Consider the following 27,352-nt stretch of genomic DNA (forward strand, 5'->3'; position numbering starts at 1 on the left):
ATGTTCAAAGGAAAATCCAGTAAAATTAATCTCTACGCCCCAAATAAACTTATACTGAAAACCTTAACACAGCCCCTGGGAAAGAGAAAAAAAAAAAAAAAAAAAAAAAAAAAATCACACGACCAGAGCAATCTATGACAGTGTATTTGTTCATCTCCCAAAGTTAATCTTATGTATTGTGATTCATAATATTAATACTGAACCTGTGGACAAAGGAAAACGGTCTTAAAGAACGATCAATTCTGACCCCAGATGAAGTCACTGACCAATCGCTAAGCCGTCACTGAAGTTGTGGATGCCGTCCCCCATGATCACCATCCAGGCTATATTAGCGATCCCTGTTTCTTTCAGGTCCGATCCGGAGTGACAGGGCCCGTGAGAATGATGAGAGTGTTTGTGGTGCCACTGATGGTTGTGTTTCCTCAGCACAGTTTTACTCTCGTCGTGGTGGTTGTGGGCAGCGGCGTGGAGGTCGTGCTCGTGAACGGTATGTAACCCATCGCTGTGCGAATGGTCCATGATTTTCTCCTCGTCCACACAAAGGTAATTTTTAGGAGGAGATTCCTGTTGACCTTCTAAATCTGTCAGTTCAGTTTCATTAAGTCGATCTTCGGAAACGACAGAGTCATCAGTTCCTGTATTTTTAACAGCAGAGGACATATCTTATCAACATGAACGCTTCTTTGCTAATTTCAAGTCAGGCAGAATGGCCGTGCAATATACATTTCTCAAGTGAATGTCTTTTACAAGTCCCAAGTAAACGTGTAAGAGCAAATAGAGCAAAGACACATGTGCACCCAACAAACTGGGGTTCTGAGCGTCCAAAAGATGAAGCCGATGAAGTACGTGGGAGCGCTGAGACCCAGAGCAGCAGAGTGAGAAGAGCGGGCAACTTAACGAGCACATCATGAACACCAAAGGGGAGAAAGTTACTGCAGAATTTACAGGACCAGACAATGGACCCACCGTTTTCCAGGGCAAGAAGGAACCTTAAAGTTTACCCACTCTAACATTCCCTTATCACGCAAGAAAACAAAAACAGAATTTAAGTAGCTGGCACGCCCCAAAGCTCCACCCACCGGAAAATGCTGCTCAGATCAGCACTAGAAGCGAGTTCAGAAATCCATGTAAGTGAAGACAACATCTGATAAAATTTTTTTTTTTTACTGAGGTTGGCCTCTCCCCTAGTTTTCAGAAGCTGTTTATTATGTGACAAAGAGCCTACTACTTCTCAAACTGTATTTTGGAGCGGAATACAGTTAGAGTCTTGTCTGCCCCTTTTCTGCAAAAAGTCATTTGTATACTCCAGGGAAACACAGGTTTAAAAAAAAAAGGTAACATTAGATTAAAAGAATTTTTTACGTTTCCTTGAAAATCTTAAGCTGCTCATCACATGTTTCGGGCAACAGGAGGGACGAATGGATGAGCAGAGACTTTGTTATACAGAGGCCACTCGCCCTGTTCCGGACGAAACCAATCCCATGCGGTGGGCACGGAGATTTTGCATTGTCAAGATCTAAAAATAACACGAGCATACTGCTTACAAAACCTTTTTGTTTCATTCTTTTTTTCCCTGTAAATGTGCAATAGATTCCTTGCCCTGTGATGTAATTAGCTAGTCCCACATTTCAGAATAAATAAGGCTAAAAGAAAACACTAACAAAACCACAAGACACACTCACATTTAAGAAAATACAAGCTGGAAACTAGTATTATGAAAGCCACAAAAACGAGATATTTCAAACACTGGCACAGTTTAGAAGCAATATTTCAATTTTTATATTTTAAAAGTTTCTCTTTAGTCAGAACTGTTGCCTACCGGCAAGAGGCTTGAGCTGAAGCCAGTCAGCATCTGGTGTGTTATTTAACTTGTGATCTGAAAGCTTCCTTCCAATAGTTGATTCTTCTGTGTTCTGCTTCATAAACCACTTCTGTTTTCCCTGAAAAGAATCTGCTTTTAGCATCAAATCTGCAGCCACAATTAACAACAATATTTACTTACTAACATCTACAGGGATAAATGGCACTAACATTTTATTCATAAATTATTTAGGAAAAAAGTGAGAAAAAGTTTTTAGAGATTAATCAAGGGGTCTAACTAGATAAAATAGCCAACTAAATTTATATGTCACTTTTTCTTTTTTCCAATGACTCAACTAAAAGGTAATTCATCTACTCCGAAGTATAGACTGGGATACACAGAACTGTATTACACGCACCTGAGTGAAATGTCAAATACGCTTAATATCTGCCTTATTTAATAGTGTGTGGGAAAAGAAGTTCTGAAAAAGCTAAAGTTCATTCCTTTGAATTTCATCGTCCTGAATGCAATCTTACATTTCCCTACATGGGACATAATGGCCAGAATCACCCTTGCATTAAAGTCCCCAAATCTGTAGTTTACTTCTGTGAGACTTGGGCGTAAGAATGCTCATCTGTAAAATAAAAATGACAGATTCTTAGGATTAAATGTGGCGATGTATGAAAACGACCTATCAGTAACTGACTCTTCACAGTTTTGCAATACAGTTTTCTTTCTCATCTAATTTATCCTCAATTATTAATGAATCCTAATTATTGTCTTTCATTGTTTAGGTTGGATTCTCCTATCTGCCAAAGTCCGCTTTCTTCTTTTATCGGTGTAAGTTACACCCACTTACACTTCTATTTCCAATCTCTGTAGATTTAAGGGAGCAAATGAGCTGTGGCCTTCTGATGAACAGAATGCAAGAAAGTGACGATGGGCTACTTGTGCGACCGATCTGCAGACGCCTGGCACCTTCTGCTTTTGCTCAGGGAAGCTAGAAGCCAGCTACTATGCTAGGGGGAAACTCAGGACAGACCCCGAGGAGAGGCCATGTGGCAGAGACAAAGACCACCTGGGGACCTTCTACCCCCGCTCTGTCCAGGGCAAACCAGGCCAGCGGAGTCTGAAGGCAGTACAGTGAGGGACCGCAGCGGATACCCAGTGCAGCAGCAGAACTTCCTGGTGAATCTCGCCTCATTTTCTCACAGAATTAAGAGAAATAATAAACTGCTACTTATAATTGTTCTAAGCCAGTAAGCTGTGCGTTTTTCTGCTTCATAGCAGTAAGTAACAGAACTGGGGAAACACAAAATTGTCAGAAGAAAGTAATATGGAGACAACCTAGAGAGAAGAAACGAAACAGCAGTCGTGAGTTAAAGAAGAAGGGGAAGAAAGGGGGGGAGGGGGAGAAAAAGCCAACCCCGGTACAGAAGTGTTAAGAAGAAAATGCAAACACTAGCTGGGATTCTGTCTAACTGCTTTGGTTCCGATGTCTGCTGTCCTAAGAACTTGCCAAATCGTTACCCTCAAAGCCTCAACTTGCTGAACCCAGTCAACATCTGATGTATTACTTAATTTGTGCTCTGGAAGCTTCCTTTCAATAACTGATTCCGCCACACAGATGGTCACATGTCTGTTCTGTTCAAATATCACTAATTCCCTTTCCTCAAAAAATGCCAAATACTTTTTCTCCTCTGGTTACTCACTGTCCTATTTATCATAAAAGACAAGCACTGATTCACCTGCCCAGGTCCCTTTCTTCGACACACTTGAAGGACTCCTTACTACTAGATTTGGGTGCTCCCTTCAGTTACTGACTTCCCACAATTTCAAATCTACGAAAGAACTACCAAGCTCTGGGGACTCTCTTCTCCTATACTGGTCTACAAAAACAAACCTATTTAATTTTGCCAGCAAATTTAAATTCAAAAGGGAGACCAAGCTTAAATGATTTAAAAAAAAAACAAAAACAGGAAACTATTTTGATCTCTTGAAAGACTACATTTTATACTTATCTGTAAGTTATGAGGACTCTAATAACTTGTACGTATTATATATTAATGCTTGCTGCCTCGGTGTTAGTACACAACTGAGGAAAATTAGGGCTTCACGGTAATTCCAAAACTTCTCTGTATCCTTTGCAATAGACCCTAAAATTCTTCCATTTCTTAGGTCATCAATGATCAACTCTTCTTCTCTCACTGAAAGAAATCCTCTTAATCGGCTTCTCGTTCCCCCTTCCTAGGACTCCCCCTTCCTAGGACGTGGCTGGAAATTCAAGCCCCCATCGCTCCCCTTCTGACTCACTTCCTGCGGCCGCGCTCAGCCTGGCATTCCTCCCCCATTACTCTTGTCTTCACCCAACCTTCCCACAAGACCTGCAAAGAACAGATGCTCGATTTCATTCCCTTCGGATCCTTCCCAGGCCCTCTTACCACTCCTTAGATACTAATTTATTGGCACATCATGTGGATCACCCTTTCTCTGGGGGCAAATAAATATAATGATGTCCATACTAAAACGTGCCAATTTAAATTAAATATATTATTTAGAATATGATATGAAAATATATCTAAAAAGTAGGATTTATTTCCCGTAGATTTAGCTAGCAAGTAGAAATCATGATAAATGAGTCAGAGTTTCACAGCTGCAGTTTGTGCCTGGGCAAGAATTAGAATCACTCCCCCGAATCCCAGTTTAGAGCTCGGTTCTAAACCATATTTTATCTCAAAGAAAAAAACATATACATATACAAAAAAAATACATCCATAAAAATAACATAAAGGTTGTGTTTTAAGAGTGGTCTGTACACATATTATGATCATGACTATCCTTTGTTTTTGAGGAAAAAGGTTTTTGTTTTTGTTTTTGTTTTAACTATTTGCAGTAAACCAGCAAAATGTAAGAATTTCCTCTTTTTGTCTAAGCTTTTTTAAAACGTCCTCTAGACAGAACACACTGTTCCTCTTCAGCAGGGTACACTGAAGAGAATCCGCACTAGTACCACAAACATGTTACTGAGAAGCACTTGAGACAGAGCTTCAGAAACAGACGTGAACGGCTGTGAAAAGGTTAGGTCAGTGGTAGTAGCCCTGAAATTACTTAGGGGGAAAATTATTTTAGGTATTTATCTGATACTCACAAATGTGCCACGCAACACAGTGTATGACAAGCAGGTATTTAATCAATAGTCTAACATCATCCCCCGGGGGGTTCCCGCCACTCCCTTCACTTCATTCTACTTCCTTCCTACGAAGCCCCTGATCTAAAGCCTCCTCACCTCTACTGCTTCTACCATTAGCATTTCTGATGAGGAAATGTGTTGTGTGAAAACATTTTCCTTGAAAGACAGGACAATGAAAGCCACTTATACTTGAAAATAGACCTAAATGAACCCATGAGACTTGTTTTCTAGTTATACATTTTTGGTTTTTTTGGAAATAAGCAGAAATTGGCCAACAGCTTTTTCTATCCTATTTAAGTCAGCTAGAAAAAAATCCAACAAAGGAACTGAAACGAAGACTGCTCTATCTGGATTACGAATGACAAACATAACGACCAAAACAGCGAAGATCACTGTCCGTGTTTCCTTTAATATCTACCAACATCACAATTAAGTGTGTGGCCAGAAAATGAAATTTTTTGTTACGTTTTTTATCTCAGAAAATGGAAGAAGCCATTAAAAAAATACTTACTCTCTGCTGTTTGTAGTGCTTAAACATTCTAATGCAGTGTTCAATGATAAATAACAAGTAGACGCCTCCTAGAGCGACCAGTCCTTTCAATACAGCATCGTACTCCTCCAAAAACTTCTTAGATTCGTGTCCGTGAGAATGTCCGTGCCCGTGCCCGTGCGCGTGTTGATGACTGTGATCATGTCCACCCTGAGACTATTAATAAGAATAATGAAAACTTCTGAACATGTAATTAAAAATGCCTTTTAAAATGTTGAGATTATAATCTCCTAGAGAACACAGAAAAAAGTATCTTTAAATTTTTAAAGTGGTTCTGTAAATATTATCTCACTGAACTGTAAGTCGCCCTCTATTTAATGCTGACGTTCTAAGTGGCCTGGGAAGTATTGCCTGTTTCATGGTCACTCTGAAACGAAGACCACAAACTCAAATGCCTCTAGGGGTTAAGATTCATACTGTAGCGAGACCATCAAGCAGGAGGGTCCTTTGCAAACTGAAGTAAACAAGAACGAGATGCCTAACATTTCGTAAAAACAAACTACTTCACCAGCAGGTCATACATGACCCGTGAATCCCTGTAATCTAACTTTTTCTTAAATTGATTGTATTTTTATGTTTTTCTCTTACGAATTATTTTTAAAAAGTGAGATGTTACCTATGCTTACACAGTAGAACAACAGCAAAAGCATATACTTAAACATGTGTTTGATTTTCCACATCTTAAAGCGTTAGCAAAAATAAATGTATAGACACAAAGTTTTTTTTAATTGTAAAAGGAGTTAAGTTTCACAATAGTGACCTTCAAAGTTAGAAAATTAGTCTAAAGTCTTTTCCTTCCTTCAAGTGTCTGTATGCCCTCTCACTTGCTAGTGGCCAACTGAAGAGGGTTCTAAACTTCTCAAAGGCAAGACCATTCAGCTTTAAGGAATTAATATTTCTTATTAAAAAATAAGTTTAATAGCAGTAAAAGACTACTTCAACTTGACTACTTCAAGACTTGCTTCACTGTTCTTATTAGGTCCGGTTTTGAAGATGTCACTATTCTTGAGGACTGGCGGAAGGGGAAGCAAGGGGGCGGGGACAAAGCGGGAAATCAGTAACTAATCGACTAATAATCAACTGACCAAAAAAAACTCATATTCACAATTTGAAGATTCACTAATCAATTTTTTAAGGCACTGCCCTGCCATATAGAATTCCAGATATCTATCTCTAATCTTCACTGAAAGTGAAGACAGGGAGAAAGATTACACAAAACACACCAACAATTCTTGGGGGCACCTGGCTGGTCCGCTGGGAGCGCAGCCAACTCCTGCTTGATCTCCAGGCTGTAAGCTCCAGACCTACGCTGAGTGCAGAGATTACTTAAAAAGAAAATATAATTCTGTCTCCCAAATATTCCAAAAGGAGGTGGTAAGAATATATATTTTTAAAAAAACAAAACAAACAAAAAAAAAACCACCACATCTCAAACCTGTAATTTTATATTTGGAAAAGAAAAAGCCCCAGGATTTTCATAATTTGAAGTAAAAGCAGTAGTACTGGATAAAATACTCCTAACCTCGAGGAGGAGAAGCAAGGTAACTAGGCGTGTGGGCACGAGATCATAACATCAGAAGTGTCTCCTGAGAAACAGGGCACTGGGGCAGTCGGCTGAGTTTCCTACGCTTGGTTTCAGCTCAGGTCACCATCTCCTGCTCACGGGGATGGAGCCCAGGGCCGGAGCTCCTCCGTCTTCCCTGGGGAGTCTGCCTGAGGACTCTCTCTCTGCCCCGCCCCCCCCACTGGCTCACCCATGCCCACTCTCTCTGTCTGGCTCTCTCACCTAAGTGTATCTTAAAAAAAGTAAATAAATAAAAGAAGTGTCCCGGAATAGACGAAAATAAGTGGTCTGCCAGGCGAAAAGATAAACAGCCCCAAGTGCAAAGGGCTCGATGCTCGAAACTGTCAGCGGAGTGCGTCCACCTCCTCCCAAGCAAATACGACGCCTGGGCACACCGGCCATGGGGCACAATCACTGCGAGACCCTGATGTATTTCTTCTCAAGGCTTTCCTGATACAGCTGATACACAGATCACAGATAAAGACCTTTTTACGCATTCATTTTCAGAACTGCTAACAGAGCAAATTTTTTTTTTTTTTTTTAATTTCAGCTCTACTGACTTATAAAACTGCAAGACACTTAAGGTGTACGACACAGTGATTTGGTATGTATACACTGTGACGGGAAAAAGTAAAACTTATGTTACCAATTTTTGTTGCTATTTTAAAACCTAACGATTCAATTTATTTCAAAAGTGTTGCTATTAAAACTATGCAATGGAAAAAATACTTCAGGGACGCCTGGGTGGCTCAGTTGGTTAAGCAGCTGCCTTCGGCTCAGGTCATGATCCCAGCATCCTGGGATCGAGTCCCACATCGGGCTCCTTGCTCCGCAGGGAGCCTGCTTCTCCCTCTGACTCTGCCTTCCACTATGTCTGCCTGTGCTCGCTCTCGCTCTCTCTCTCTGACAAATAAATAAATAAAATCTTTAAAAAAAAAAAAAAAAAAAAAAAAAGAAAAAATACTTCATCCTACAAGCAAATAAAACAAATACTAGGTTAGTGTGCTACATAGCTTGATAATGAAGGACACTTTTAGCTTAAATATTTTTATTTTTTTTTAAAGATTAAAAAGTTTTCTTACATGGGGCAGTAGATGAAGAAGGGCATCTCCACTCATTGTTCCTACAGCTAGTGCAACAAGGAATGTGAGAAGAAATTTGAAGCATCCTTGGTTAATGATGGGAACCAAGATCACGCCTAGCAAGGAAAGCAGGCTAATGACAGTGATAGAAATGATACCACAAATCCATGCTGTAGGAAAGAAATCAATAGTCAACGTTAATATGACATATAAACCAAACAGCTCTAAAGAACAATCAACATAAGATAAATGAGTCATGGGACATAGACACTCTTGCCCTGACTATGCTTTTTAAGAACTTTTACATTCTAGCACTACTGTGTGTAAAAACAAGACAAATATCTGCATAGCCAAACTGAATACTTACAAGAATTAAGAAATTCAGACCTTCGTTGTATAGTCACAAACAGTACTTTCAGTAGCCCACCTTATCAAAAACAGGGACTTCAAATGACTTCTGGCTGTGATTCACTCCTAATATCTAGATTATAAATAAAAGTCTACCAAGGTATAAAGGTAAAGCCATAGCAATCAAACTGTTGACTTAGAGAATTATAAAACTCTCCTGTGATCATCAGAGGAAGCCAAGTATCTAGTGTTAACTTTGTAAATCTTTCTAATGCAAAGTTTAAGAAGCTTAACGTATCAGTCCAAAATGGAAACATATTCAAAAGAGATACAAAAAAGCCTTACTACTGTTAGGTTTTTCTGCAGTTCATTTCTAAGTTTCTCAAAAGATAATTCAACACCATCCCCTGTGATACCATCTTTACTCCACAACCAGCTCCAAATTCCCTTTCTTCCAATTTGGCTTTCTCTATCATTTTCTACTTTTTAAAAATTTCACTATATAATTTTACTGATTATACAGTAACTATGATATTCTATATTATATTATTAATATATATTATTATATATTAATACATGACATGATATATAGTGTTCTACATTTATTATATAGTAATAATTATATTCTATAACCAGAATACAAGAGAAATGTTTCCACAATATGATTTGTGAAAATACACCAGTGTGACAGAAAAGGGGGCATTTTCTGCACATTTCTTACAGCTCTTGATAAACAGATTAGATACCAGAAATAAGGCCCATGGTTCAGGGGGTGGGGCATTTTCACTTAAAGTGAGATTGATTACTTTAGGGGTACCCGGGTGGCTCAGTAGGTTAAGTTCAGACTCTTGGTTTAGTTCATGATCTCAGGATGGTGAGACCAACGCCATCATATGTCCCTATGCTGGGTGTGGAACCTGCTTAAGATTCTCTCTCCCCTCTGCCTTTTGCCCCCCCAACCCCTCCCTCACCTCTGCTCACATGTACAGGCACTTGCTCTCTCTAAAAAAATAAATACTACACTCTATTAATGGCTTAAAGGAAATAGGAATATTTTTAAAATTCTGCTTAATTTTTATCTATAGAAAATTTCACTAAAGAATGATAATTTTGTAAAGTGTTGAATCTAAAGTGCTGTTTTTCTCATCAAACCCAAAAGGACTATAAATCTGCTGAGAGATTTTATGCTCACTGTTATGGTAAGAGAACTAAAGAAAATACATTTCTGCAACAAGGTAAAAAACTGTCAAAGACAAAGAGAAGGATAGGTAACGAAATGAAAACTTTAATTGACCCACTAGATGCTGAGTTTTATCAATACAACTGGATTGTTTCACTTGACATTTTAGTAAGTTTCCAATAACATTAACATTATAAACTAAATCTAAACTAAATCGCAGGACTAAACCAATAGGTCATATACTATTAATGGAAGCTCTATGGATTACGCGATCTCTAACATAGAATTTCTAATACAAACACGGGTAAATGAAAAGGCCAAACGAAGATGGAAACACGCAACCAGACTGTGGATTCAGTGGCTTTAATACCTACAAAGATTTGGGAGGAAGGAAGGAAGTGGGAAAGGAAAAAGATGCATTATGAAGTCAACATCCTTGTTAGCGAAGCCAATGGGTAAGGTAAGGAGTCCCTCAACTACGGCTGGGACTGTAGGGCTAAAGGGAACGGAGGTCAAAAACCCTATTTTAGAAAGAAAAACAGAAGGTCAAATAAGGTTTAAAAGTTGACTTAATGATGATGACCAAGTTAGTTTATCTCCTTGTCCCCCAAGCACAGGCAGGAACAATAAAATCAGTGGGAGAGCCTGAGTGAATAGGCCAGAGTAAAGGGGCCATTAGTATATATAGACTCAGGAAGACAATCAAGTTACGGGCCGACTAAACCAAATCAAGGTTTGTCAAAACTACCACAGCTCTGCAGCCAATCATACTATCTGGGAAAAAAGTGGACAAAAGATACTTGTAATAACTAAACACGACAAATTGAGGCTGGTAATAAATACATTAACCTAAAGGTAAAATGTCTCATATATTAATATACAACTCTCCCTTCCCAAATGTATTTTTCCTTACTTTGGCAATAATTCAATTTAGAAGTACTTTTTTCTCAAAACAATCTATCTAAAAGCAACTTCAGTTAAGAACTTAAAAACAGCACTAAAGACTACTGGGGGGGGGGGGAGTGGGAGGGATGAGGCGGCTGAGTGAGGGACACTGGGGAGGATGTGCTATGCGAACACTGTGAATTATAGAGACTGATGAACCACAGACCTGCACCCCGAAACAAATAATACATTATATGTTAATTTTTATTAATTTTTAAATTAATTTTATTTATAATTATTATTTTCAATAATAATTATATGTTAATTTTTTAAAAACTACTTAGAAAAGCCAGTAATTGATATTCCAAGATATTCTGTACATACTCACTAATATATATGGATGGGGACTGCCAAAACTACCGATGAAACTCATAATATACTACAAATATAAACAAATTTTATGACTTTTCATAACTACTAGAAATTTGTATTATTCAGAATTATTTTGTTCAAAAATGCACTGGAATTAGTCACCAGAATTATTCAGCAAAAGTATGTCTTATTTTAGCCCTATGTCCGCAAGTCCAAGACAATTCATATAACCAGATTAAGATACTAAATTACAATCTACATTTACCAAAATCTACTTGGGTAAATCTTATTTAATCTGATCTTTTCTTTTTTCTAGGGTTATATTACATTCTACACTAGGAAATATATATTCATTCCTTCCTGGATTTGCTTTTCAAGATATCTGCAATAGAAATTAAATTCCTGTATCTTAATATAAAGAAAATACCATTAATTTGATATAGTAGACATTTAAGATGATTAACTTACACAAAATAATTTAATAAATTAGCATTAGAAGCATATTTTAAAATTTGACATTACAGAGTAAGGCCCTATTAAACCGACATATATTCTTATATAAGCATATTTCTTATTCTTATAAGCAAATTTCTAAAAAGCTAATCATTAAAGAGTTGAGAGAAAATGTGATTCTATTCCCTAGTCATAAAAATTTTATCTGAAAATGAACATTATTCTAAGCAAATATTTCCATCCTAAGATTCTCATCTTAATTTCTGGCTAAGGATGTTCTGAATATGAAGAAGTCTAAGAAAGAGTCTATGAAACCGTAAACATTCTACACTATTCTGAGATGACTTAGAGTCTCAAATAGCTTTTGGTTAAGTAGCTAAAAACCAAGTTACCAAATGATGAATCAACCAAAACTGAATTTGTGAAACATCCATTTGCCAATATGACACGTGAGCTCAATATATTGTGACTTAGGACCAATCACGGACAGTTAAATTACCCAAGTGCTTACATAAACGGTTGAGGGAGGGCGTGGTACGAAAGGGTCTATGAGTTCATGTGTATGCAAATGAGTACACGTCACACATTACACACTCCCAGGTATAATTTTTTATGAATCAGCTAAGAAATTCTCTCTTTCTCATCCATTTGGGAAAGTAAATTCATGAACTAAGATAAATGCTTTAAAAAGAGAAGCCCACTTTATGATTAGAAAATCTTCAGCATTTGTGATATTAGACATCTGAAACTCCGGAAATACAAAAAAAACATAACCCCATCAAGACGAAAGCCTTACATAAATCTATCCAGCATCAGAGCTCTGCCCACCAGGGTGCCATTCTCAATGTATCTTTCTGGGAAAGCCATTTACTTAGAATAAAATGTGAATGATGCCACTTGGGAGTCCTTCAGTAAAATGGTATTACACTGAGCTTGGACAGTGGCCCTCCAGAAGGAGTTGGTACATATATATATACATACACAAAAACATGCATGCATATAAACACACACTTCAAAAAAAAATAATTACTACAAATGCTTTTGGTTTTCTGGTCACACAGTCAAGTGATTATCAAGAAATTGGTTATTGACCAACATAAAAACCAAGAATGAGAAAAACACTATGCTCTTAGATTAAAATTAAATAATTTGTATAACTTTGAACACATTTATATAGAGAGAACATCTGTTTTTAGAATCAGTATTATCTCATTTTTCAAACTAGAGGAGATATATTTAGTATGCTTGCTATCTTCAAAAGATTTTTTAATAAATTGATCTAAGAAAAAAATACCTTCTAGGACTAAAAACTTCCAGTAACATATTTTGTATGTAATATAGAGGGCACAACTGGGACAATTATAATATAGTTTAATTATTCTTCCTTATATACCTTGACTTGATTGACAGAGTTGGAAATTATAAAAAAAAAAAAAAAAAAAACTTTTAAAAGATGTCAATTATTCTGCCCCTTTAATAAGGTAATTTTTTCAGTTCCTTGCTTACCAGAAGCTCCTTAAACTGGCAGTGTCCTACTGTATACGTTGAAAGAATTTAATAATCTACACTGGTGTTGAGCAAACCGTGCTCATCATCAGGTGGTATTCCGAGGGGAGTGAGAGGAGAATTTAATGATCAGAAAGATTGGGTAATTCTTGGCCACACAAGTTCCCTCAGAGTCTCTAACAGCTTAACAAGCCCCATGAATCTTTGCAAGACGAACAGAGCAAGTGGCATTTTTCTAACTCACTTGATCATGGAACCTATTAGTGTATTAGTGTATTCACCTATTAGTGAACCTATTAGTGTATCAGGGTCCTACAAAATATGACTTGGAAAATTCTATGTAGATCAATGACCTTCTATTTTACAGATTTGTATACCGAGGCAGAGAAATGTTAAATGTTAAAATAATATAATTTCACACCTACTAGAATGGTTAGTAAACACACACACACACACACACATACTGGTAAAGATGCAGAGAATCTGGAACCCTGGTACATTGCTGAGGGAAATGTAAAATGGCACAGCCACTCTAGAAATGGTTTAGTAATTCCTCAAAAAGCTAAAAGGAATCACTTTATTACACAGGAATTCCACTCCTAGGTATATACCCTAAAAGAACTGAAAGCAGACAGATACTTGCATGCCTGTGTTCATTACAGATTTATTCAAAATAGCCAAAAGGTGGAAACAACCAAGTGTTCATCAATGGATGAACGGATTAACAAAATGCAGTATTTACATTTAATGGAATATTATTCGGCCATAAAAAAGAATGGAGTTCTAATAGATGCTACAATATGGATGAAACTTCGGAACAATGAGTGAAATAAACCAGACACAAAGACACGAAGACAAATACTGAATGATTCCATTTACAAGAACTATCTAGAACAGAACAGTCAAATTCAGAAACAAAAAAGGTGAGATGTTACCAAGGGCTAGGAGGAAAAGAAAATGAAGATGAAATGCTGCTTATTGTTTATAGTTTCTATTTGGGATGATAAAAAAATATTTGTAGCCGATAGCTTGGGGTGCTTGGGGAGCTCAGTCAGTGGAGCATGCAAGTCTTGTTTGATCTTAGAGATGTTCTAGCCCCATGCTGGGTACAGAGATTACCTAAAAACAAAATCTTCAAAAAAAAAAAAAAAAGTTTGATGGTTGCACAACATTGCAATGTAGTAAGTGCCACTGATTTGTACCTTTCAGGGTCCACAATGGCAAATCGTAGGTTATTTATATTTTACCATAATAAAAAATAATTAAATAGCTGGCTAAAATAAAATGGCAAAGTAAAAACTAAACCCAAAGTCCTCTCTTAATCCACTATATTCTCCATTAAATCACTCTATTTTCAGGAATTCTCACCAAGTGATTCATCACTTATGTATTTAACGCTTAGAGATGGGTTCACCCAAGGAGGATCCAAAGAAAAGTAATTACATAAAATCAGCAGAATATACTTATATTTATTTCACTGTCACCTGAAAATATATGTGAGAGCAAGGTTAAAGTATTTATGTCCCATCTAACATAAATGATCACTTATTTTTGCCAGTGATAAGAAAGAAGTGATAAAGAGCTGTATTTCCCATTTCAGGTAAGTTGGAAATTTTCCAGGTATTTCTATAGGTTTTCCATCACAACAGCCTACTATCTCTCACAAGTGTTATTATACACATGTTTTCTTATACTGATCCGTTAAAATTTTTAAAGTAATTTAAGCTTCCCGGCACTAAAATTTTAATAGTCATTCTCCTCACAACTTGTAAATCTTCAAGGACAATTATAATCCTTTTGACCTATGAGAAGAAACACTGTTTTGATTTTATTGTACTTGAAATATTATCCTGTGTTATTTAAAGACTTAATTTTTAGGGGCCTCTGGGTGGCTCAGTCAGTTAAGTGTCTACCTTCGGCTCAGGTCGTGATCCTGGGATCTGGCCCTGAGTCTGGCTTCCTGCTCAGTGGGGAGCCTGCTTCTCCCACTCCCTTCCCCTGGCTCCCTCTATTCCAAATAAATAACCAAAATCTTAAAAAAAAAAAAAAAAAAAAAAAAAAAAACCCACAAACCTATTTTTAGAATTAACTTTCATATTTACACTTACATAAACTCTACTACAATTTCCTAGGTGTAGAAAAAAAAGCAATTCAGGTAATAAAATTTTTCTAATTCCTAACCAAATTATTGTGCTTTTAAAATCACAACTTGTTTAGTATAAAACAAACCCAAAAAAGATCCCAAAACAACAACAATTAAAGGCATCTTTTCTAAAACTTATGTTAACAACAATATGCAAACTATTAAATACAACTAACAAATGTTTCCTTTATTTGCACCCAAGATGCCATATACAATAAAAAAACGTTAAATGTCTGAAACAAGCTTCACTTATTCTGCAAATTAGGTCGCTTAAAACGTTAAAGGTCTTCAAGCTTAGTTATTCACCAACTCCCTTTCTCATTATCTAGAGAGAAAATGCATTCTTTTAAAAAGAAGCGCTCATCTGTGGAAACTTTCTAATTAACTCAGTTCAAAGCATGTGCAAGATGGCAGTTTTCTACACTGTTTCAGCATTTTAATTGGCAGAAAATGCTTAGCGGCCTATTCACAACTGTACCCCCCCTTGGTAATTAAGCTGGGGTCAACTCTATGACTAAATGAGCCAATCTTGTGAAACAAACGATTTCTAACATACACAGTATAAGGCGTACTTGGTTCACAGCAGACTTTGAACAGTAATGAGATAGTAGCTGTGTCACTATGGGAGATTTATATGGAACAAGTTAACCTTTCTTAATGGTGCAGCAGTCATTAAAAATAATTACTAGCAGGGCAATCTCTCCAACAATTATTAACATCTATCAAGACATACTTAATTCAAACTTCATTTCTGACAGTGCTAATAACCACCTGCAAACAACTAATCAATATTCACTATTATATATTTGTTTTCAAAGCAAGCATAATTTCCTCTAAGGCTTTTCGGATTGAATAAACTCCAATTTTCAATGTTATTATTGTCAAGCATCTGCCAACAGCTCTGTTAAAATATACAGATTATGTCAATATTAAAACATTGAAAACTTTAAGTTATAATCCAGAGTGGATGTAAAAACGACTGAAAGGTTCAGAATGTGAAAAGGCAGCGATAACTGAGGGGCAAACGGAAGAATCTATCAACAGGAGTCTGAGAACGGAATGAACAGAACAGAACATGAATGGTGGGGGAGGACAGAGGAGGAGGGAGGCAGCCGTCCTGTCCCGGAAAGCCTGACCCACCAAGTGAAGGACTCCGAACCTCGAACAATACAGCATAATAGTTTCCTAAAATATAGGAGAAAAAATACAACTAGCACATCGCAACAATTCTACATTACTGCTTACAATATCAAAGATATAATGACAAATACTAGAGAGCTAATGAAAAATATTGAATAGTATAAAGATACACGGCAAAATTTAAAGGGGATATCCAAATTAACTAAATTTGGAAGGTAACAGCATAGTGATTAACTGCCCAGAGGATTTATGACAAACCTCGGGTGTGGTGGGCTCTACCATTTATTAGGCCCCCGGGAAAAGGTAGGCAAGTCCCGAAACCTTTCTATACTACAGTTTATAAAGTCTGTAAGAATCAGAACCATGTAAGAGCTCCCTCACATAATAATTCGATAGAGTGGGGTGCCTGGGTAGTTCAATCCGTTAAGCATTCGACTCTTGATTTGGGCTCAGGTCATGACCTCAGGGGACTGAGCCCCGCGTCTAGCTCTGCACTCAGTCAGGAGCCTGCTTGAGGATTCTCTCTCTCCCCCACTCCCTCTGCCCCTTCATTTCTGACAGCGCTAATAATCACCTGCAAACTCGCTTGTGCTCTCTTTCTCTCTCTAAAATAAGTAAATCTTTAAACAAAAATAATTCAATAGAATACTGCTAACATTTAGTGGGGGGGTGGGGGGAGCATGTGAAACACTTAGCACGTGGATAGCAAAATGGCTGAATTCCCTCAGCTTGAATCCTAGCACTGTCACTGACCAGCTCTGATATTTGCGGGAGGTTAACAGAACATTCTCCCCCTTCCACACCTGCTGCAAAACGTAAAAGTCACTGAGTCTAGAAGAATGCCTGCAATATTTGTCTGTTCAAGGACGTTAGCAGTCACTAAAAAGAAAAAACTCTGTGTCAGAAAATCTCATTTGCATTTTTAGAACGGGAAGGTAATGAAGTTATTTCAACAGTGCAATCAAAAACCAAGTTATGGTGGAGTGGATAGAGCTCGAAGGAATTTAAGAGGAGAGGTAACTGGACTTGACGATGGATTATGCAGGGAAAAAAGGAAAAACAAAACCTTAAGAGAAAAATGCCAAAGATTTTCAGATTTTATTTAAAAAAATGAACTGTTATGGCATTTGAGATTCAGTAAGGAGTACAAAGTTTCTGTGGAGAAGAAGTTTTAGAAATATTAAGTGGGAGATATCTGTGAACATCAAGGGGGGGGTTATCTAGCCATCCAGACATGGTTTTAAAAGAGCCTAGACAGAATCCTCAAAATAGTTTTGGTTTTACGTTCGTTGACGCGCTCTATCAAACTGCCCACAATGAATTCATGTGCCAGGCACCGGCACTTCTGACATTATTCAGAGAGTCTGACCACAGTGGCTTCCCTTTTTACTTCCTTACAAATTCAAACTTAGCTTTTCACAGAGGCCCTCTACTCTCAGATTAACGTTAAGTAATTACAATGCCAATGACTTTAACTGGCAGCCCCATTACTTACATCTGCTCCTCAAGAAGAATCCATTTCTCACAAATCTTTATTTTCTTTTTAATCTGGTTCTCTGTCCAAAGCAAAACCTTCATAATCTTTATCTTAAAAAGACAAGTAAACTCTGTTGTGCCTCTTCTCTTTCCCCAATCTTTTTTAAACTTTCATATCTAATCCTGACGAAAGCACACTGAAAGTCACCCACAGGAAAACAGTGATTTGGAATTACTTTCTAATTCAAATACATTCTTAAAATAGTAGAGAGACTAGTTTGAGGGGAAAAAACACAAACAAAAACTTGAATCTTTCTTACCTGATGCCCCTATATTTGCCTTATCTTCAGGAACCAGATTTTCATCCTTACTTAAATCTTCAACTAAAAGTTTGTCAAAATGTTCGATACAAAGTCTGCTGTCGATTTGATATAATAAAGCAGGGCAAAGATATGTGAATAAATCAGGTGAGATTGGAGAATTGGCACCATGACCGTAGTATTTTAACAACTGAGTGACGTTCAAACACTGCAAAAAATTGATAAAACAAATTAAGTAAATGAGTATATTAAGAAGATTGAGCAGAAAAAGAAATTACTGCATAATAAAAAAGTCTAAATATGATTTGAAAATAAACTGTAATATAGATATCTATTACAAATAAAGATTTTCTTTAAGAATTTATGACTGAAACACATTCAACTTCACTACCCAACTCTACGTGGACTTTAAGCCATCTTTCACTCCAACACATGAAAAATTATAACTTTCCTCAATAATTAATAAAAATCACTCACAACTACATTCATAAAGGGTGAAGAGAAAAATCATTTCCCTATTAAAAGTGCAATCATCCATAATTACAGATTATTAAACATAGAGAATTTTAACAACTTTGTATTAAAATACACAATACAGACATTTTGATTATCTAAGGTACCCCCAAAAATATTATATTGGGGAACTCTAACCCAATGCTGTAAGTGGAAGATAAAAGAAGACAACTTCTACTGGTTCTTTTAAGTACAAAACAAAACAAAGCAGAAAACAAATAGCAGAAAAGTCTGGACCTATCATAGAGCAAATATCTAAAACAAACGCAGAGGAGAGAGTAGCCTTTCTTTTTCATACATCATACACTTTGGTTGCATGCTTCTTTACTGACTTGCAACCTCATTATGGTTTTATTTATGGTACAAAAAACAAAATCAAAACATATAAAAAGAAAAGTATCCTTCTCAGGTCTTAACATGAGGTACTACTCTATCCAGTGCATACAACATTTCTAGAAATCCTGAAAAAATTCATCAGAATTCATCAGAAAACTATGCATCAGACCTGTAAGGATATAAAACAACATCTCTGATATAGACCCCACAAGTCTGATAGAAAAAGTAACATTAATGATAACATCTAGTTATGATCAAGAGATGATTCTAGGATATTATCTAAGGTAGTAAATAAATAAAAGTATTTCCTTACAAGTACACTGACATTCTAAAATATAAGGGATTTTAAAATCAGTGCTGCTAACGTGCACCCGAATGTTTATAGGAGCAATGTCTACAACAACCTAACTATCGGTAGAACCTAGATGTCCATCAACAGATGAATGGATAAAGAAGATGTGGTATATGTATACAATATGTATATACAATATGTATACAAATGGAATACTATGCAGCCATCAAAAGAAATGAAATCTTGCCATTTGCAACGACGTGGATGGAACTAGAGGGTATTATGCTGAGCAAAATAAGTCAATCAGAGAAAGACAATTATCATATGATCTCTCTCTTGTGAGGAAGTGCAGAGGCAACATGAGGGGCCTGGAGGGTAGAAAAGGAATAAATGAAACAAGATGGGGTCAGGAGGGAGACAAACCCTAAGAGACTCTTAATCTCAAAACAAACTGAGGGTTGCTGGGGGGAGGTGGGTAGGGAGATGGTGGTTGGGCTATGGACACTGGGGAGGGTATGTGCTATGGTGAGTGCTGTGAAGTGTGTAAGCCTGGTGATTCACGACCTGTATCCCTGGGGCTAATAACACACTATACGTTAATTTAAAATTTTTAAAAATTAATTAAAAAAAAAAATCAGTGCTGCTGAAAACCAGTATCTGATTATTTACACAGGGAAGAAACACAGAGTTATTTCCATAAATGCAAAATATACTTCAATAATAGAGACAGAAACAAAAAAGGTGAGGTCATTTTCCCCCATTAGATGGTGTAGTGTGGCTTTTTATACGTGTGAACAATAAGTAAGTTCAACAATTTTCTAAACTTTAATAAGTACTAAAAATTAGAATTCAACAAGGATGTTGATATACTTTTAATGCAACAAAAACAAACATGTTTAAGTAGTTAAAAAAAAATTGAGAAAGAACCAATCAAATGTGAAAGTATTCAAAGGAACATAAAAATTTTAAAGGATAGGGCAACCATCCCATGACGAGTGGATTTTCCTATTATTTTATCTTTTTGCATTCACCCTACATCTGCCAAAGACATGAAAATAAATTAATTATGAGGAAGTAGGCCCTACAATAAAGTGACATAGAAAAAACAAACTTACCACATATATAAAATAACTGACTTTAGAACTACATCAATGACTGGGAACCATTCTGTAGTTAATTCATTTAAGTTAATAATTATGAAAAAGAAAATGCCTACTTTCCAACAGGGCAGGTGAACAGAAAGGACTTCAATTTTCCAACATCTAGAACCAACTAGCAATAACAAAATGAAAACTAACTTGGGAAGTCAAAACAAGTCATAAGCTGGAAAGTAAAATAAGGAATACATGTTCTAACAACCTTTAAGTATTTAGATTTGAGGAATCCATATTTGAGAACACTGCAAATGAAAATCCAGATAAAAAAAACTTTAATCTGATTTAAATTCCTTAAAGAATTTTGCTCAGGAACATTACCTGGAAATAAGTTGGAATATAATTGACTGCTCTCCACTGTTACTTCTTTTGTTATCTACAATGTTCCACAATTATCTGAGAATTATGGAGCAACCATCTTCTTTACACCTACCTCATGCTGACGGTGATCTTCATTATGATCTTTGTGAGTAGCAGCTGAATAAATTGCACTTTTTTTAACGTGTGGTGCTTCTCGCTTTCTAGTATGTCGAAGTTCACCTTCATTATCAGGATTAAGATCTTGGTGTACATGACCAGGATCATGACCATTATGTTCTGGAAGGCGTACATGAGAATGACCTGGGTTATGTACACGATCAGGTTTGTGGACCCGATTATGCTCATACTGTTCACCCTGAACATGGTTGAGTGGAAAACCTGGTGTAATAACCTCAGAATTTTCATTACTTTTCTTCCCTTTTCTCTTCCTCTTTCCTTTCGGTAGCTTACTTTCAGACTGTTCCTGTGTTTTATTGGTCTCTGTTGAAGGTTCATGGCTAGTCTCCCCACGCTCACTGTGAGCAACGGAATCATTAGGAAAATGGCGAGTGCTGTTATGATCGAGGCGATGATGCAGACAATGGTGATGACATAAACGATGACTATGGTCATGCATATGTTTATCATCAGATTTGACAGATACTTCAATTGTCTCTTTCTCTGGATCACACTTATGGGTTCTTTTTGTTGATACGCTAGTCACAGTTTGATTTTCTGAATTCAAATGATTGTGGGAATGCTGGTGGTTATGGGAGTGAAAATGCTTTCCCTCTTGAACTGCCAAAATATCTAAGTGAGAAACATGATCGTGGCCAAGATCCTCATGATTAATCTCAACTACTTTTATCTCTCCAAGGCCCAAGTTTGTTAAAAGTTTCTCCAGACCAAAAAAGGATAATCTTCCATTTTCACCATAACGGTCAAAAAGTTTTTCAATATAATATTTTTTTTCATTTTCAGCATCCAGCACTGAAAATTTGCTTGACTCCGATTCTGTCATTCCACGATGATGTCTGTGATGTTCCTCAGAACCATGGTCATGTTCTTCATGGCAATGGTTGCAGTGATGGAAAATAAATGTCAGCAAACAAATGAGGCAAAATTTTGTATGCATATGTACCTTCATTTCTATTTTTCCTAAAGGGATTTAAAAAGAGAAGCAGGCATTAGTTCGTACTTAGATACATTCAATATAATCATAAACTCTCCAGCAATTGTCAATCCATGAGGGAAACGTTTCACATTTCTTTCAGTGCTATAAATCATTCTTTCCTTCTTCAATTCCCTATAAAAATGGCCCCTTTTAATTTATCAAAATAGTGCACAGTCCTTCCAATTAGAACAAATTGCTCATCACTCCATCTATAGACTATCCTGACTCCCTTTAAGCATAACACTTAAGAATCTACCATATAGTTATACAGGAACTGCTGGTTTCCCTCTTATCTGGTCCTTTTTGAAAACTAACTGATCCTTGTTCTTGAGGTCCTGTTCAGTGCAATATACAAGATGAAATAGAATGGTAAAAGGTATAAAGATCAGAAAGAAAAATATCATTATTCACTAACGGCAGAACTGGGTATGTAGGAAATCCAAAAGAATCTATAAGAGTAAGTTAATTTAGTAAAACTGCCATATTAAGGACAATAACCAAAAATCAATTTTATTTCTAGACACTAGCAAAATTATAAAATGAAATTAGAAAACAGTATCATTTATCATACCAATAGCTAGGAATAAACCTAACAAAAGATGTGTAAGACATTTACATAAATAAAAGATCATATATTACTGAGAGAAATGAAAAGACCTAAATAAATGAATGGCTATCTCATGTTCATGACTGGATGTGATATAGATCCAATGTAGTATCAATCAAAATCCCAGAAGAAATACTTGTGTGGAAAAAGTAAAGTCCAAGAATGGTCAAGACTTCATGAAGAATAAGAGAGGAGCACTCACTCTACCAGCTACTGAAGTAGCTGTGGTATTTAGTGGAAGAATAAACAAATATACCGAAGAAACAAAACAGAGTCTAAAAATAGTAAAGATCTGGGGCACCTGAGCGGCTCAGTTGGTTAAGCAGCTGCCTTCAGTTCAGGTCATGATCCCAGGGTCTTGGAATTGAGTCCCTGCTCAGTGGGGAATCTGCTTGCCCTCTCCCTCTGCCTACTGCTCTGCCTACTTGTACTCTCTCTCTGTCAAATAAATAAAAAACTAAAAATAAATGAATGGATGAATGAATGAATGAGTAAATAAATAGTAAAGATTCTCTTTCCCTTGGTTCCTGGTCAATCTGTTTTACATTTGGAAGAAAAAATAAATAAATAAAACCTGACCCCCTACCTCACATCATATATAAAAATCAATTCAGACACATTGTAAACCTAAAAAGCAATAAATGTTACAGCAATAAAGTGTCCAGAACTGTGCCATTCAATATGGTAGCCACTACCCACATATCGCTGCTTAAATTTAAACTAACTACCTTTAAAATACAGCTTCTCAATCACCTCAGCTAAACTGTAAACACTCAATAGACACTTTCAGCTCATGGGGACTTAACAGTATAGATATAGAACATGTCCATCATCACAGAAAATTCTACTGGACAGCACACTTCTAGAATATAGAAATGCATGTGAGTCAATTAATTTTAAAATGTTCTAGAATCGGGGCGCCTGGGTGGCTCGGTGGGTTGGGGCTTCTGCCTTCGGCTCGGGTCATGGTCCCAGGGTCCTGGGATCAAGCCCCGCATCGGGCTCTCTGTTCAGCAGGGAGCCTGCTTCTCTTCCTCTCACTCTCTGCCTACTTGTGATCTCTGTCTGTCAGATGAATGAATAAAATCTTAAAAAAAAAAAAAAATGTTCTAGAATAAACAGGTCAAAGTCATTTTCATGTTGTATTTTATTTAACTCATTATAAAAGCAAAATATTATCATTTCAACATGTAATAAATATAAAAAACATAAAAACTTAGCTTTTTACATTCTTTTTTAATACTATGTCATTGAAATCCAGCATGTATTTTACGTTTACAGAACATCCTAATTCTGACTAACCACACTTCAAGTGCTAGATAAAACACACGTGGCTGATAGCTACTATACGGAAAAGTATAGATCCAGAAGATTTGGAAAACTAGCTTCAAGACATTCAAAACCAAACATTAAAAACATTATAAAGGGGAATGAATAAAGAATACTCCAATTAAAATTAAGGAATTTGTGTTCTTCAGAAGATATCATTAAGAAATTAAAAAGACACAGGGCACCTGGGTGGCTCAGTCAGTTGTGTGTCCAATTCTCGGTTTCAATTCAGACCATGATCTCAGGGTTATGAGATGGAGCCCTGTCTTGGGCTCTGGGCTCAGCAGGGAGTCTGCTTCCCCTCTTCTTCTGCTTCTCCCTACCAATCAATCACACACTAATTTTTTTTTTTTTTTTTTTTTTTTTTTTTTTTTTAAATAGAAGGGTAAGCCACGGGTCTTTAAAACAAAAAGGGGAGGTGCCTCAGGTAGAGCATGTGACTCTTGATACTGGGGTTGTAGGTTCAAGCCCCATGTTGGGTACAGAGATTACTTAAAAATAAAATCTTAAAAAAAAAAAAAAAGAAGAGCAAGCCACAAACTTAGAAAAGATTACCACAACATTACCAATCAAAAATGTACAAGGAATTTCTAAAAGGGAATATGAAAATTATGAGAAAATTCAATGGAGAAATGTGAAGCAGTCTGACCAGGCACTTCATAAGAAAACAGCCAAATTACTAAGCATACGAAGGGTCTCAACTTCAATAGTTATCAGAGAAATATCCATTAAAATCACAGTTAATAACTACTATATACCCACCAGAATGAAAAAAAATACAAAAGATGTAGGTTAAGAATATGGAGTTAACTCAAATTTGAATGCACTACTGGTGGGACTAACCATACATTGGTATCTTTTGGAAAAATGTCTGACAGGAACTTCCAGAAGTTGAACATAAGCATATCCACTCACAAAGCAATTCTAATCCTGGGTATATGTTCCACAGAAATGCATGCAGACTGACACCAACAGACAAGAACATGAAAATCAGCACAATCAGCATTCATCATAGCTTAAGACTGGAAAAAAGACCAAATGCTCATCAACCGTTGAATGGGCGAACAGAGTAATCTTCTACTGGAATACGACACAGGAATGAAAACGAAATTATAGCTTCACACATCAACACAAATAAATCTCACAGACTGTGGAAAAGATGGCAAACACTGAAGCACACACCAGACACAAAGCATGTAATAAGCCATATATATTTATATAAAGTTAAAAATGGGTAAAACTAAACCAAAATAACAATGACTTTTTAAAAAAAGATTTTATTTTTAAGTAAGCTCTACACCCAACACGGGGCTTGAACTCACAACCCCACGATCAAGAGTCACATGCTCTTTCAACTAAGCCAGCCAGGCACCTCCATGATGACTTTTTGAAAGGAAGGTAGAGGGTAATAATTGGAACTGGAAAGTGAAGTAACATTCTCTTTTTCTGAGTAACATTTACACAAATATGCCTACTTTGTGATAATTCATTGTGTTTTACTGTGTACTTTTTTTTTTTTTTTTTTTTGACAGACAGAGATCACAAGTAGGCAGAGAGGCAGGCAGAGGGAGGAGGAAGCAGGCTCCCCTTGGAGCAAAGAGCCCCGCATCGGGCTCAATCCCAGGACCCTGAGATCATGACCCAAGCCAAAGGCAGAGGCTTAACACACTGAGCCACCCAGGCATCCCTTACATTATAGAAAAATGTGCATTTTTCTATACACATACTGTATTTCAATGAAAAAGTTATTTTTTAATTTCTTTAAAAACTTATTTGAGAAAAAGAGAGCGTGTGCATGAGAGAGAGCACAAGCACACACAGGGGGAAGGGGCAGAGGGAGAGGAAGCAGCAGACGCCCTGCCGAGCAAGTAGCCAGACTGACTTGATCCCAGGATGCTGAACCGAATGAGCCACCGAAGCACCTGGTGAAAATGTTAGAAATAAAATTTGGGGGGGTGCCTGGGTGGCTCAGTCATTAAGCCTGTGCCTTCGACTCAGGTCATGATCTCAGGGTCCCGGGATCGAGCCACACATTGGGCGCTCTGCTCTGCAGAAGCCTGCTTCTCCCTCTCCCACTCCCCCTGCTTATGTTCCCTCTCTTGCTATCTCTGTCAAATAAATAAAATCTTTAATATAAAATAAAATAACAAAATAAAGTAAAATTTTCTTCAACTGAAAACCAGTTAGAAAATGTGATTAAAAATTATAAGGCTTCTAGAAATAAACAGAAGACCATTAGAAAAAGAAATGTGTAAGATTACTGAAGGACACCTCCATGGGGGAGACAGAAGGTACATGAAGTCCTCCCAAATGTACAAATTTAATTCAGTGTCAATTAAAATCCTAGTAGCTATTTGATTTCAGTAAAATTGCACAAGCTTACCCAAAAATTCTTATGAGGAGCAGGAGCCCAAAGACAGCAAAACAATCTGATAGCTTAGCAGGGTAACAAAGACTTTTTTATTTATAAAGTTACACTCGCTAAAATAATACCGATCTGGCAACAGGAACAGACAAATACACAAGAGGAACAGGAGAGATTTCGGAAAGAAAATCCATAATACTGACTGTGAAGCAGCAGCTTCTCCTCCCGCCATACACCAAAGTCACCTCCAAAAGACTAAATGTGAACAGTAAAATTCTTTACAAGTTTTAGAAGAAAATTCAGGAGAGTGTTATGACTTCCGGAAAAAATTTTTCTGGTAAGACACAGAAACCACAAATTTTAAAAGAAATCTTAACTTAAATTCTTTAAGTATTACTCTATAGTAAAGACCACCACAGACAAAGCCTATGTATGACAAGACACAAACCAGAAATCTTTGCAATGAGCACCTGTAAACAATGCATATTAAAGACCAGTACCCAGAATATATAAAACATATCTAATCGATATGGAAGAAACTCCAATACTGCACAGATAGCTACACAGATGATCTCAAGAGGACGGGGGCCCTTGGGTGGCTCAGTCAGTGGGCGCCCAAGTCTTGTCTGGCTCAGGGTTTTCAGACTGTGCTCCACTCCCAGTGGGGAGTCTGCTGCTCTCTCTCCCTTCGCCCCTCCCACTGCTCAAGGGCTCTCCCTCTCTCCCTCTCTAAAATAACAAACCAATCTTAGGGGGAAAAAAAGAGGACAGCTTGTTGAAAAAATAACATAACTACTAACACAGATAATGGACCAAGACATTAACAAATAAAAATATCTGGCAAATGGGTTAAGCAAAGATATAATGCAGAGAAGTCGAAACTACTAAACACTGCTGATGGGAGTGTGGATTACAGGTGCCATCGTTTTGGGAAGCAATCTGACATCTACTAAGGGTGAACGTGACCCTGCCCTCAGACACAGGAGACAAACTCAAGACTCTTCACTGAAGTACTGTTGTTGTTGTTTTTTTCTTAAATGTTAACTATCTTGTACCAGGATACTTTGACCGTAAATAACAGAACACTAGAAGAATATTTCACATAAAAGTAAAAAAAAAAAAGTTGGAAGAAACGGGTGGTTCAGGGAGACAACATGATCAAAAACCCAAGCTCGTAGATTTGTCCCCTCGCGAGGATCTGTTGTTGCTAAAACCATCCCATCATTACACAGCTATACCCAAAGCTGGAGGAGTCATGTTCATTTCTCTTTA

At 36.9% G+C, this 27,352-nt stretch overlaps 1 protein-coding gene across 2 annotated transcripts in view; it reads right to left on the bottom strand.

Moving 5' to 3' along the window:
- Positions 1 to 27,352, bottom strand: part of SLC39A10 (solute carrier family 39 member 10) — a 133,664-nt gene that overhangs the window by 15,475 nt on the left and 90,837 nt on the right. For both annotated transcript variants that reach the window (XM_059168547.1, XM_059168546.1), the window contains 6 exons: positions 20,739 to 21,763; positions 18,011 to 18,218; positions 8,188 to 8,357; positions 5,503 to 5,697; positions 1,820 to 1,940; positions 267 to 635 (listed from right to left, as the gene is read on the bottom strand). In XM_059168547.1, the coding sequence (XP_059024530.1) occupies positions 267 to 635; positions 1,820 to 1,940; positions 5,503 to 5,697; positions 8,188 to 8,357; positions 18,011 to 18,218; positions 20,739 to 21,752 (2,077 nt within the window). In that variant the 5' untranslated portion in view covers positions 21,753 to 21,763. The remainder of the gene's footprint in view (positions 1 to 266; positions 636 to 1,819; positions 1,941 to 5,502; positions 5,698 to 8,187; positions 8,358 to 18,010; positions 18,219 to 20,738; positions 21,764 to 27,352) is intronic.

This window comes from Mustela lutreola, chromosome 3 (genome assembly GCF_030435805.1).
Source record: "Mustela lutreola isolate mMusLut2 chromosome 3, mMusLut2.pri, whole genome shotgun sequence".
Lineage (NCBI taxonomy): Eukaryota > Metazoa > Chordata > Mammalia > Carnivora > Mustelidae > Mustela > Mustela lutreola.